Here is a 14,743-nt window from a genome sequence, read left to right on the forward strand (position 1 = left end):
TAAAATTCTCATCCTTGTTTTCAAATCCCCCATGGCCTCGCCCGCTCCCTATCACTGTAATCTCTTCCAGCCCCACAACCTTCTAAGATATCTGCACTCCTCTAATTCTGGCCTCTTGTGCATCCCTGATTTTAATCGCTCCACCATTGGTGGCTGCGTCTTCAGTTACCTAGGTTCCAAGCTTTGGAATACCTTCCCTACACCTCTCGGCCTCTCCATCTCACTTTCCTCCTTTAAGACATTCCTTAAAACCTACCTGTTTGACGAAGCTTTTGGTCATCTGACTTAATATCTCCTTTTATGGATTGGTGTCATATTTTGTTTTATAATGCTCCTGTAAAGTGCCTTGGGATGTTTTATTACGTTAAAAGCACTATATAAATATAAGTTGTTAGTATTTAATTTGGCTGTATTGTTTTCATGGTTGAATAGACAGCTTTCACTCACTATTCAGGCTCATATAAAGAATGCTCACATGGATGAGGTACAAAGGGCCTCCAGTATCTGTAGCTAGAGCTGAACGCAACTAGAATCATTGCCTTGTAATGGAGGAGGAAGGAGAATATCAGCAGTAACTGTGGGCAATAACAAGGGAGAAAAAAAACAGCATTAATGGGAGGGGGTGAGTGCTAACTTGATTTGGAACATGGAAGATGAGCACCATCTTGAATTAAGTTTGAGGGATAGAATGCCAAGTTGAATGGCAGGGAGGGGAGGGCAGTGGGTGAGGAGGAGGTGATGAGAAAGAAGAGTGCTTACGTTTGCCTAAACTTACATATGGCAAAGTGTATTACCGGAAGTTTGAAGTCTGAAGAGTGACCAATAGGGAATGTGCGTGTCCGTACATTGCTTACATTACTCATGAATCTCCACTGGTAATGTTCACAAGGAATGTGCTGTTTATCGCAACAGGAGTTGTTACCAGGACTGCTGTTTTAAAGTGACTTTTAAGACATGGTGCTATGGAAAATTCAATTCCTCTGTTTCCATTTTTCTACGAAAGCTGTAAATCTGTTGCCTTGATTATTATTATATGCACCTTTTCCTGTGTTCTTAATTTTTGTTTCTTGCAGTTTTGATATCCCAAATACACAAGATACAGTCCCCACTGCTTACAACGAGACATTTGTACAAATGCAATTTGCCTGCTTTACACAATGGCCTATATAACAGGGTAGCAGTAGGACAGTACATGACTGTATTGCTGTGTGTGTTTAACATTGATCCTGTTCTGGAGAATGTTCAGCACGTGTTTAATTTTACAATACTTTATCGATGTGTTAAACACATTGCATTGAGTGAAAAAATCTATAAGGAACCGTGATTTAAGACTTCTTGAAAGGCAATTCACACAATTGCAGTGCAGGTAACAATACAGCAGCTAAGGAGAATCTTACTTTAAGTTCATCACTGAATCATCATCTTCTTCTGAAATTGTTCAGCCTTGATTTGAATTTATCCGCTTATTCCATTTATCTTCTGTTGATCGTTTTTTCAGCCCTGGGAATGAAGATTTTCACCTTGACTGAGGCTGTGTTTTAGCCAAGCTATCTGTTTCTAAATCCCATTTTTTAGTTCAGGAGATTATCTCTTACCTGGTAATAATCAGTAACACTAGTGTGTAAGCACAGCAGTTCCTGCCCAAAATAAAGTTATTAAGAAGGACTGTAGTAGGTAGGATATACCAGGGTTGGAAATAGGAACCTGGCATTTCAAATAATGCAGGAGTGGGGGGAGTAAATGATTTAGAGGTACTCTGGGAGTAATCTGAGGTGTTACTAGTTCTGGGGAATAATGCTGGAGTTTAGTAGCACTGGAATTGGGGAATGAATTATTGGGATTTAGCAGCACAAGAGGTTAGGGATCTATGATTTGGCAGGGCTAAGTGGGTAATAGCACTAAGGGTCCTAAGGTTTCAAAGCATGAAAATCCAGACTCCTGAAGTACAGGAACAGGTTATGGTGGGGAAGGAATTTGTCATGTGCAGAACTGTAGGTTGTGAGCAGGTCTGACGAAGAAGGAACACATCTTTGTTGGGGTGGCAGGGGCATAGAGTGCAGCAGTTTGAGGTGACCTAAACTAGACAGATGATGCAACCACAGGATGATATACTCTTATTATAAAATACCAACTATTGAGTGTCTCACAGTATGACACCTTTAACATTGAAAAGTATAACATGCTTGGGAGGAACAAGTGGCTTTGGACCTGTACATTCTAGCACTGGGTGTTTTCTCACCTCATGTCGAGTTCTGTTGCAGTCAACAACACCATAATTGTTGTATTGTGCAACTACCAGGATAGTAAACGGTGAACTAGATGGACCTTGGTCTATTATCATCTATCAATTCGTACATTCGTATGAAAATACATATCACAGCACCACCACTACAGTAGTAACAGGTACTGATAATGAGTTTTCAATGATTCACAAACCCCATATACTGCATTTAATATATAGATTCGATGATAATTCAGAAGATCATGAAGCATGAAAAAATGAAAAATTATATTGCAGATGGTATAATGCATTTACGCACACCAGGATTACACGTTGTAAAATCAGCATTAATGCAGCATATTTCTCATATTAACAGGTGACACAGATCTAATGCATGTTGAGCCAAATGTCTATGTTACAACACAACTTCCAGGTAAGACAGTGAACAGATCACCAAAGTAACACAGATTAGATTGAGAGACTTGTTTTGAGATGACTTCTTCCTACGATCTATTTCAATGTGCTATAATACCATCTGGCTTTCCAAAGTAACTTATGAGGATGAGCCAGAAATGAGCTCGTCTTTGTATGCCCAAGAAACTGTTAGAAAGAAAATCTGTCATTGATCCCTGAAAGTTTGATTATGTTGCAAGAAATAGCCCCAGGTGCTCCATTCAAGCACATTGGGATAGCACTTCTGCTTAGAGAACACCATCTGTGACAACAGGTTTGTTGGGAAAAACAGCGTTTAAAGTGTGCAGCTGGAAGTGATTGATGTCAAAGTATTTGGAATCCAGTCTTAAGAGAAAACATGTAAATAATATTGTCCCAAATCTTCCAGAATGGGAGAAATGTGCCTTTTCTTGCAGGTGCTGGTAGTTTGCTTATTTGTTTCCAGGTAGTTGTGGTCTTGGTAAGTATTTTTTCAATGTGAAACATCTAAGCAGTGACAGCAGTGTGCAGAATAACTTCCTAAATGTGGAACTGTCAATGTTATCAAGATTCTGTAGATTTTTATGCACTAAAGAACAAAGAACAGTACAGCACAGGAACAGGCCATTCAGCCCTCCAAGCCTGCGCCGATCTTGATGCCTGCCTAAACTAACACCTTCTGCACTTCCGGGGCCCATATCCCTCTATTCCCTTCCTATTCATATATTTGTCAAGATGTCTCTTAAACGTCGCTATCGTATCTGCTTCCACCACCTCCCCTGGCAGCAAGTTCCAGGCACTCACCACCCTCTGTGTAAAAAACGCCTCGCACATCCCCTCTAAACTTTGCCCCTTGCACCTTAAACCTATGTCCCCTAGTAACTGACTCTTCCACCCTGGGAAAAAGCTTCTGACTATCCACTCTGTCCATGCCGCTCATAACTTTGTAAACCTCGATCATGTCGCCCCTCCACCTCCGTCGTTCCAGTGAAAACAATCCGAGTTTTTCCAACCTCTCCTCATAGCTAATGCCCTCCAGACCAGGCAACATCCTGGTAAACCTCCTCTGTACCCTCTCCAAAGCCTCCACATCCTTCTGGTAGTGTGGCGACCAGAATTGCACGCAATATTCTAAGTGTGGCCTGACTAAGGTTCTGTACAGCTGCAAGATGACTTGCCAATTTTTATACTCTATGCCCCGACCGATGAAGGCAAGCATGCCAAATGCCTTCTTGACTACCTTATCCACCTGCGTTGCCACTTTCAGTGACCTGTGGACCTGTACGCCCAGATCTCTCTGCCTGTCAATACTCCTAAGGGTTCTGCCATTTACTGTATACCTCCCACCTGCATTAGACCTTCCAAAATGCATTACCTCACATTTGTCCGGATTAAACTCCATCTGCCATTTCTCTGCCCAAGTCTCCAACCGATCTATATCCTGCTGTATCCTCTGACAATCCTCATCATTGTCCGCAACTCCACCAACCTTTGTGTCGTCTGCAAACTTACTAATCAGACCAGCTACATTTTCCTCCAAATTGTTTATATATACTACAAAGAGCAAAGGTCCCAGCACTGATCCCTGTGGAACACCACTAATCACATCCCTCCATTCAGAAAAACACCCATCTACTGATACCCTCTGTCTTCTATGACTGAGCCAGTTCTGTATCCATCTTGCCAGCTCACCTCTGATCCCGTGTGACTTCACCTTTTGTACCAGTCTGCCATGAGGGACCTTGTCAAAGGCTTTACTAAAGTCCATATAGATAACATCCACTGCCCTTCCTTCATCAATCATCTTCGTCACTTCCTCAAAAAACTCAATCAAATTAGTAAGACACGACCTCCCCTTCACAAAACCATGCTGTCTCTCGCTAATAAGTTCGTTTGTTTCCAAATGGGAGTAAATCCTGTCCCGAATAATCCTCTCTAATAATTTCCCTACCACTGACGTAAGGCTCACCGGCCTATAATTTCCTGGATTATCCTTGCCACCCTTCTTAAACAAAGGAACAACATTGGCTATTCTCCAGTCCTCTGGGACCTCACCTGTAGCCAATGAGGATGCAAAGATTTCTGTCAAGGCCCCAGCAATTTATTCCCTTGCCTCCCTCAGTATTCTAGGGTAGATCCCATCAGGCCCTGGGGACTTATCTACCTTAATGCTTTGCAAGACACCCAACACCCCCTCCTTTTTGATAATGAGATGACTGAGACTATCTGCACTCCCTTCCCTAGGCTCATCATCCACCAAGTCCTTCTCTTTGGTGAATACTGATGCAAAGTACTCATTTAGCACCTCGCCCATTTCCTCTGGCTCCACACATAGATTCCCACCTCTGTCCTTGAGTGGGCCAACCCTTTCCCTGGTTACCCTCTTGCTCTTTATATATGTATAAAAAGCCTTGGGATTTTCCTTAATCCTGTTTGCCAATGACTTTTCATGACCCTTTTTAGCCCTCCTAACTCCTTGCTTAAGTTCCTACTGTCTTTATATTCCTCAAGTGCTTCGTCTGTTCCTAGCCTACCAGCCCTTACAAATGCTTCCTTTTTCTTTTTGACTAGGCTCACAATATCCCGTGTTATCCAAGCTTCCCGAAACTTGCCAAACTTGTCTTTCTTCCTCACAGGAACATGTTGGTCCTGGATTCTAATCAGCTGACGTTTGAAAGACTCCCACATGTCAGATGTTGATTTGCCCTCAAACAGCCGCCCCCAATCTAAATTCTTCAGTTCCTGCCTAATATTGTTATAATTAGCCTTCCCCCAATTTAGCACCTTCACCCGAGGACTACTCTTATCCTTATCCACAAGTACCTTAAAACTTATGGAATTATGGTCACTGTTCCCGAAATGCTCCCCCACTGAAACTTTGACCACCTGGCCGGGCTCATTCCCCAATACCAGGTCCAGAATGGCCCCATCCCTAGTTGGACTATCGACAAACTGCTTCAAGAAGCCCTCCTGGATGCTCCTCACACATTCTGCCCCATCCAAGCCCCTAGCACTAAGTGAGTCCCAGTCAATATAGGGGAAGATAAAATAACCCACCACTACAACCCTGTTACCTTTACATCTTTCCAAAATCTGTCTACATATCTGCTCCTCTATCTCCCGCTGGCTGTTGGGAGGCCTGTAGTAAACCCCCAACATCGTGACTGCACCCTTCCTATTCCTGAGCTCCACCCATATTGCCTCGCTGCATGACCCCTCTGAGGTGTCCTCCCGCAGTACAACTGTGATATTCTCCTTAACCAGTAATGCAACTCCCCCACCCCTTTTACATCCCCCTCTATCCCGCCTGAAGCTTCTAAAGCCTGGAACGCTTAGCTGCCAATCCTGCCCTTCCCTCAACCAAGTCTCTGTAATAGCAACAACATCATATTTCCAAGTACTAATCCAAGCTCTACGTTCATCTGCATTACCTGTTATACTTCTCGCATTGAAACAAATGCACTTCAGACCACCAGTCTCGCTGTGCTCAGCAACATCTCCCTGCCTGCTCTTCCTTTTAGTCCTACTGGCCTTATTTACTATGTCCTCCTCATTTATTTCACTAGCTGTCCTACTGCTCTGGTTCCCACCCCCCCCTGCCACACTAGTTTAAACCCTCCCGAGTGACGCTAGCAAACCTTGCAGCCAGGATATTAGTGCCACTCCAGTTTAGATGCAACCCGTCCTTCTTGTACAGGTCCCATCTGTCCCTGAAGAGAGCCCAATGGTCCAGATATCTGAAACCCTCCCTTCTACACCAGCTGCTCAGCCACATGTTTAGCTGCACTATCTTCCTATTTCTAGCCTCACTGGCACCTGGCATAGGGAGTAATCCAGAGATTACAACCCTAGAGGTCCTGTCTTTTAATTTTCTACCTAACTCCCTAAACTCCCCCTGCAGGACCTCATCACTCTTCCTGCCTATGTCGTTGGTACCGATGTGTACCACAACCTCTGGCTGTTCACCCTCCCCCTTCAGAATGCCCTCTGTCCGTTCAGAGGCATCCTTGACCCTGGCACCAGGGAGGCAACATACCATCCTGGAGTTTCTTTTACGTCCACAGAAGCGCCTATCTGTGCCCCTGACTATAGAGTCCCCTATAACTATTGCTCTTTTGCGCTTTGTCCCTCCCTGCTGAACAACAGTGCCAGCCGTGGTGCCACTGCTCTGGCTGCTGCTGTTTTCCCCTGATAGGCCATCCCCCCCCCAACAGTATCCAGAACGGTATGCTTGTTAGAGAGGGGGATAACCACAGGGGATTCCTGCACTGACTGCCTGCCCCTTCTAGCGGTCACCCATCTATCTGCCTGCACCTTGGGTGTAACCACTTCTCTAAAATTGCTGTCTATGATGCTTTCCGCCACCTGCATGCTTCTAAGTGCATCCGGTTGCCGCTCCAATCGATCCATGTGGTCTGTGAGGAGCTCCAACTGGGTACACTTCCTGCAGATGTAGTCGCCCGGAACGCTGGAAGCTTCATGGACCTCCCACATCTCACAGGTGAAGCATTTCACCCCTCTGTCATTTCTGGCACTAATTAATAAATTAATTTTAAATAAATACTTATTAAATCCTTACTAAATTATGATACACTTAACTATATGGTCCCTAGGTACTAGATTTCTACAATAAATACTAAATGCTGTCTAAATACAGTAATCTCCTCCCTCTGGTTTAGTTATTCTACTTATTAATTAGTTAATTAGTGTTTTAATCAATTTTTATCAGTTTTATTTTCAAATTCGGTACAGATTCCCTACCAGCCAATCAGGTCACAGCTTTCCTGTGACGTCACTTTTTCAGTTATTTTTCCCCACCCGAGGTAACTTACCGGTCTGGAACTCCGCCGTCCGACTCTGCTCCGAGAATCCCTGAGGTAGGTTTTTTATACTTACCGGTCTGGAACTCCGCCCTCCGAGTCTGCTCCGAGAATCCCCGAGGTAAGTTTTTTATACTTACCGGTCTGGAACTCCGCCCTCCGAGTCTGCACAAACAGTGATACAGACTTTGTAAATACTGAAATCAAACTCCAGAAAAAGTTGCAGTCTACTCCTGATAAGTCAAACTCATTTAACAATCACCACACAAAAAATTATCCAGTAATTTGAATTAGGCAATGTAAGTAATAATGCAAAGTGGGTGTCATGCAGGCCCCACCTGCCAAGAATGAGGCACATTAATTTTGCCACATGGACATTAAATTTCAAATTGTTGCTGGGAAGAAGAGAAGGCCTGTGACAAGGGGTTGCCAGGCCCCTGGCTGGAAAGACATTTTTGCATATTAACAGACAGTGATTGGAACAAAGGAGCTCTCCCCTGCTCCAATACAATCCACAAACAGACGTGGTCAAACCAGTTAGTCACATGACTAACTTGTTTGGCAGTCTGGGTTTTTTTTTGAACTGAGAGCCTGCAGAAAGCAGAATGCTCCTGGACTGAAGCAGATCTCCTCTCCTGTCTGCCTGCCGCCATATCTGTCTCATGGAACTCCAAAACCTACTGAAGACACATGAACCCCAAGAGGGAAAAGTCTGCTACAGTGAACAAGGTTTAAGAAGAATACTGGGCCCCAACAAAAAGCAAGATCTACCTACAATCAAGGACTCTACAGTGAGCTCGAAGAACCGTAACAACAACTCTTCAGATATTGCCTCAAACCTTTCCACTTTATATCTTCTGTTTCCTTTCTGTCTCTATCTGCATATGTGTGTCGCATGTGCATGCTCGCGTGGGCGCGGTGTGTATCTGTAGACGTTAACCGAATTAGAGTTTAAGTTTAAATAAATTTCTACTTTTTTTCTTCAAACTTCAGAAAGCCTGTTTGTGCTGGTTTCTTTGCCTTATAATTGGAAAGTGGCGAACAAGGATTCACCAAGGGGGAGCTAAAAACACAGTCTGTTTAAAATTAAACCCTGTTACAGTAAGGCCAGGTGAAGGCTGAAAGGGAACCCTCGACCTCTTTCTCACCTGGTCGTAACAGTGGGAATTTAGTGCAAAAAATTAATTAAGCAACTTTGTTGACTGTGGGTCAGATTTTTCTTTTCTCCCTTGGACATAGATGATTGCCTCGGCACAGCACTTAAAGGAAAATCAGGCAGCAAGGATTGTACATCCATAAGAGTGCCCACCTGATTTTCCTTTGCATGCAGCACCCAGCCAATCCAATATGTCCAGGTGCAGGAACAAGGTAACCTTTGCCGATGTAGTTAACCACATATACCCACTGTTCTTTAAAGAGATCATGTTGATATTTCTTTCTCACTCTTCTTGTTAGGTTATTGTGGGCTTGGGAGACAAATCCCACCTGTAAAGCCTGGCTCGGGTATAAAATTAAAACCCGACCTGGGCCCGACCCAACCACAGCCAGCCCGGGCCCTTTAATTTTTTTTTGCGCTCGACCCGACCCGACCCAACACTAATCTCCTTCATCTGTTTCAGCAGCAGGCTATTCCTGCAGCTGGAGTTGTGGGGAGTCATGGGTAAGCCTGATCCCGTGACTTCTCAGAAGCAATGTCTAGCCCCATCCGACCCAAGCCAAGCCCGAATGTTGGACTTGGCATTGCGTCCCGTCCCGACCCGACCCGACCCGAACCCGACACATGTAGTCGGGTCTAGTCGGGTTCGGGTCGGGTAGCCAGGCTTTACACCTGGATATTAGTAGTCCTTCCATGGGCTGTGAATCAGATTACTCGTGCATTCATTACCAAGATGAGCGTCTGGAGTTACCAAAGACAAAACATGGAGCAGAGATATGTTTTCCGACAAGAAATAGGGTGACCAGCATCTTGTATTGAGCTGGCTATCAGATGAATTTGTGATTACATTAAAAGTTTGATTTTCAAATGGTGCATTTTTAAAAAACAATCTTTAATGTTTATGTGCAGAGACAACAAACATATTTTCATGTTTGTACATTTGCAAATTTGCAATTCGGGCTCCATCTTGCATGTGCACATGTTTTTTCCATTCCAGTTTTCTCCCCTCGTTTCCTTTTGTAAAGGGGTTCAATTCCATGGGCAATAGGAACTCTTGGGTACCTCACCCAATTGGCTATTATTCATGTGATGGTGAGCATTAGTAGGCTATTCGATAGCAGCAGACATCAGTCAAGCCTGATGCTGTCTTCGCCCAATAACTACACATGCAGTTCCAGTGAGGATCACTAGCTAAGCACTCAGGAGTGTGAAGGTGGCCTGTATTTCCCTTCTTAAGCTGAGGAAGTTGAAACAATTCAACTATTACCCTCGTTGAAATCAGCCAACTTGACAGAGACAGGGATTAAACCTGGGGACTATGACTCACTAAAACACACTAAATAAACTTGCTTTGCCATCAGGGCAGCCACATGCTCTTTTGAAATCCTTAATCAGGTTTGGACTTGGGAAAATGTGGTCATCCTAACAAAAAAAGGGTAAAGTTAGACACAATAAGGTGAATGTGGCCAATGTGGTTGATGGTATGGACTTTTGAAAGGTAATTGATAAAGTGCCACATAATAATAGAATTGTTAGCAACTTGAAGCTCAAGGCATTAAAGGAACAGTGGCTGTTTGGATACAAAATTGGCTAAGGGACAGAAAGCAGAGAGTAATGGTAAACAGTTGTTTCTCAGACTAGAGGGAAAGATGAAGTGGTGTTCCCCTGGGGTCGATATTAGGAATACAGCTCTTTTTGATATATATTAAAATATATTATTATATACTGGACGTAATTTCAAAGTTTGCAGATAACACGGGACTTGGAAATATAATAAATAATTCAATTAACAACTCCTCAGGTACTGAAGCAGTCGATAGCTTGCATATAGTAAGACCTGGACAACATTCAGGCTTGGGATAAGTGGCGAGTAACATTAGCGCCATGCAAATGCCAGACAATGAACATCTCCAACAAGACAGAATCTAACCACCACCCTTTGACATTCAATGGCATTACCATTGTTGAAATCTCCCATCAGCAACATCCTGGAGTCACCATTAAACAGAAACTTAACTGGAGCAGTCACATAAATACTGTGACTACAAGAGCAGATCTGAGCTGGCTTTTCTGCAGTGAGTGAATCAATTCCAGACTCCCCAGCGCCTTTCCACCATCTACAAGGCAGGAGTGTGATGAAATACTCTCCACTTGCCTGGATGAGAGCAGCTCCAAAAACACTCAAGAAGCTCAACACTATCCAGGACAAAGCAGCCCGCTCGATTGCCACCCATCCACCATCTTAAACATTCACTCCTTCCACCACCAGCACACTGTGGCTGTATTATGTACCATCTACAAGATGCAATGCAGGAGCTCGCCAAGGCTCCTTCGACAGCACCTCACAAGCCAGCGACCTCTACCACCTAGGAGTACAAGGACAGCAGGTGCATGAGAACACCACCATCTGCAGCTTCTCCTCCAGCTCACCAATAACCTTCTCACCGATAGAAAGTTTGGGTTCCACCAGGACTACTTGACTCTAGACCTCATTACAGCCTTGGTTCAAACATGGACAAAAGAGTTCAATTCCAGAGGTGAGGTCAGAGTGACAGTCCTTGACATCAGGGCAGCATTTGACTGAATGTAGCATCGAGGTTCCCCAGCAAAACTGATCAATGGGAATCAGGGGAAAACTGGTTGGAGTCATACCTATCACAAAGGAAGATGGTTGTCATTCCAGGCCAATAATCTCATTCTTATTTTTTTTAATTTATTTCCTTGCAGGAATTCCTCAGGGCAGTGTCCTAGGCCCAACCATATTCTTCCGCTGCTTTATCAATGAACTCCCATCCATAATAAAGTCATAAGTGGTGATGTTCACTGCTGATTGCACAGTATTCAGTTCCATTTGCAACTGCTTAGATAATGAAGCAGTCCGTGCCCACATGCAGCAAGATCTGGAAAACATTCAAGCTTGGGTTGATAAGTGGCAAGTAACATTCACACCACACAAATGGCAGGCAATGACCATCTCCAATAAGAGAGAATCCAGCCACCTCCTCTTGACATTGAGCGGCATTACCATCGCTGAATCCCCCACCATCAACATGCTGGGGATCACCATTGGCCAGAAACTTAACTGGACCTGCTACATAAATACCATGGCAAAAAAAGCAGGTTAGAGGCTAGGAATTCTGTGGTGAGTAACTCACCTCCTGTCTCCCCAAAGCCTCTCCACCATCTACAAGGTGCAAGTCAGGAATGTGATGGAATACTCCCAACTTGCCTGGATGAGTGCAGCTCCAATAGCACTGAAGAAGCTCCACACCATCCAGGACAAAGCAGCCCATTTCATTGGCAACCCATCCACCACCTTAAACCTTCATTTTCTGCAGCTTGGGGGTGCTGTGGCAGTACTTTATACCATCAATAAGACGCACTAAGCAACTCACCAAGGCTCCTTCGACAACACCTCCCAAACACATGACCTCTATCACTTTGAACAGGGGCAGCTGGCGTATAGGAACACCACCACCTGCAAGTTACCCTGTAAGCCACTCACCATCCTGACTCGGAACTATACAGCTGTTCTTTCACTGTCGTTGGGTCAAAATCCTGGAACTCTCTTTCGAACAGTACTGTGGGTATACCTCTACCACACGGACTGCAGCGATTTATGATGGCGGCTCACCATCACCTTCTCGAGAAATTAGGGATGGGCAATATATGTTGGCCTTGGAAGCAATACCCACATCCTATGAATAATTTCAGAAAATACTTCACAAGGACATAGTGAAATGAACAGACACATAGTAGACAAAATTTAACAGAGAACTGTGAAATGATTCATTTTGGTAGGAAGAATGAGGAGAAGCAATATAAACTAAATAGTACAATTTTAAAGGAGGTACAGGAACAGCAAGACCTGCAGGTGTACATACACAAGGCTTTGCAGGTGGTAGGTCAAGTTAAGAAAGCTGCTTAAAAGTCATATGGGATTCTTGGCTTTATAAGTAGAAGCATAGAATAGGTGGCACAAGTGGCGCAGTGGTTCGCACCGCAGCCTCACAGTTCCAGCAACCCAGGTTCAGTTCTGGGTACTGCCTGTGTGGAGTTTGCAAGTTCTCCCTGTGACCGTGTGGGTTTCCGCCGGGTGCTCCGGTTTCCTCCTACAGCCAAAGACTTCCAGGTTGATAGGTAAATTGGCCATTGTAAATTGCCCCTAGTTTAGGTAGGTGGTAGGAGAATTGTGGGGATGTGGTAGGGAATATGGGATAAATGTAGAATTAGTATAAATGGGCACAGACTCGGTGGGCCGAAGGGCCTGTTTCAGTGCTGTATCTCTCTATGAATCAATTACAAAAGCAAGGATGTTATGCCCCTAGTATAGGTAGGTGGTAGGGGAATATAGGGACAGGTGAGGATGTATTAGGAATATGGGATTAGTATAAATGGGTGGTTAATGGTCGGCACAGACTCGGTGGGCTGAAGGGCCTGTTTCAGTGCTGTATCTCTAAATCTAAATCAAATCAAAAAATACTTGTTAGGCTCAATTCGTGCATTGGGAACCCGGATGTTTTCAGTGGTTTTTTAACTGAGCCACGGCATTAGCATCCCGCTTCCAGGTTTTGTGACCAATTAGAGTGGGCGGGCATGATCATGACCTGTACCTGACTGTTGAAGCTTCACTATTTAAAGGGACCCTGTGAGAGTCAGAATGCAAACATTCTACAAGTGGCAAGAGAGCCAGTTACTTGAGTAATGGAATCTGAACAAGGGAAGGCTGCATCGCAGTTTTCTGATGCATCCCTAGACATTATGCTGTGGGCTGTAAGGGTCCGCAGAGAGATTTTGTTCCCAGTGGACGAGAGGGGGCAGGCATGGCTGCAAGTGGTTGAGGAGGTAAGCAGCAGAAGTGTGGTCCCTCACTCAGTGCCAAAAGAGGTTCAAAGATCTCATCAGGGCAGGAATGGTGAATGGCATGCCACATTCAAATTCTAACCTCCTCACTCTGACTTCACCAGCCTTCTCCTGCACAGCACTTTTAAGACCAATAGATTTTGCAGGTGCACCTTTCCTCTCTGTTGAGATATCTCCTTATATCCACATCTGACGGCAGGGGGATGGCACAGCGGATTCAGCATTGCTGTGCAGATTGCTGCACTGCCTCAGATTAGCTGAAGAGTGCCTGTATGAGTCCATGCCGGGCATCCCCGACAGCTAAGTGAGCGGCTGCAGGTATTATGGCCACATCAGGCTCCTCTTTCTCCTCCTGCCCCTCCTCCTCCAATGATGCAGAGTGGTTATCACTTTCGTCATCCTGCATCCTCTCTGCCATGCATGGCACAGCACACCAGTATCATTCTCGACACTCTTGCTGGTGCTTACTGAACGGCGCCCTCAGATGACCATGCACCTGAAAAGCATCTTCAGCATTCCAATGGCTTGTTCAATGATTATTCATGGTCATATGGCTTCAGTTGTACCTTTCCTGGGTGCTAATGGGAGGGCTTCTCACCGGTTTCATCGGTCACGTCCTTAGAGTTTAGCCCATGTTTCCAAGGAGCCATCTGTTGACTCTGCTTGGAGGTGTGAATATTTGTAAGAGACTTGACCGGCGCATGATGACGGCATCATAGCAGCTCCCTGGGTATCTTGTGCACACATGATGCATGATAATCTTTCAGTGGTTACAAAGCAGCTCGACATTGATGGAGTGGAATCCCTTTCACTTGACAGTTAATGCTAGTTTATCTCAGGGAGTCTTGATTGCCACATGGTGTCACAAAAGCATGCTATGCCAAATGAGGATTTTTAATTCATCAATTGGAAACTTACATTAAATTTAAAAAGAAGGAAAGCTGGAATATTACAGACAACTTTTACAAAGACTTTCCCACAGCTAAAAATGGCCACCACAATTTTCATTCAAAAACCTTGCATGTTCCAAGGCATCAAAGTGGAGACATGTCTGATTAGTCTGTACCCAAAACAATGGCTTGTACTATTGATTGAACTACCTGAGATTGTTTTCATTAGCAAGACATTCAAAACCATCCTGGGACAGTAATATTGAAAGGGTAAAGCCCTCCAGGGTTAAACATTCACCATGAGGCTTGAGAGATTGAAATTTCTAAACTTGACTCTCATTAGAAGGTACCAGAGAATACA

At 44.4% G+C, this 14,743-nt stretch overlaps 1 protein-coding gene across 2 annotated transcripts in view; it reads left to right on the forward strand.

The window, feature by feature from the left end:
* kiaa0586 (KIAA0586 ortholog) overlaps nucleotides 1–14,743 on the forward strand; it is a 654,782-nt gene that overhangs the window by 627,970 nt on the left and 12,069 nt on the right. Inside the window, exon 32 of one of the 2 annotated variants that reach the window (XM_068039229.1) lies at nucleotides 2,598–2,654. The exons of the other annotated variant lie outside the window; for it this stretch is intronic. Coding sequence (XP_067895330.1) covers nucleotides 2,598–2,654 — 57 coding nt within the window. The remainder of the gene's footprint in view (nucleotides 1–2,597; nucleotides 2,655–14,743) is intronic. 2 annotated transcript variants of the gene reach the window in all.

This window comes from Heterodontus francisci, chromosome 9 (genome assembly GCF_036365525.1).
Source record: "Heterodontus francisci isolate sHetFra1 chromosome 9, sHetFra1.hap1, whole genome shotgun sequence".
NCBI lineage: Eukaryota > Metazoa > Chordata > Chondrichthyes > Heterodontiformes > Heterodontidae > Heterodontus > Heterodontus francisci.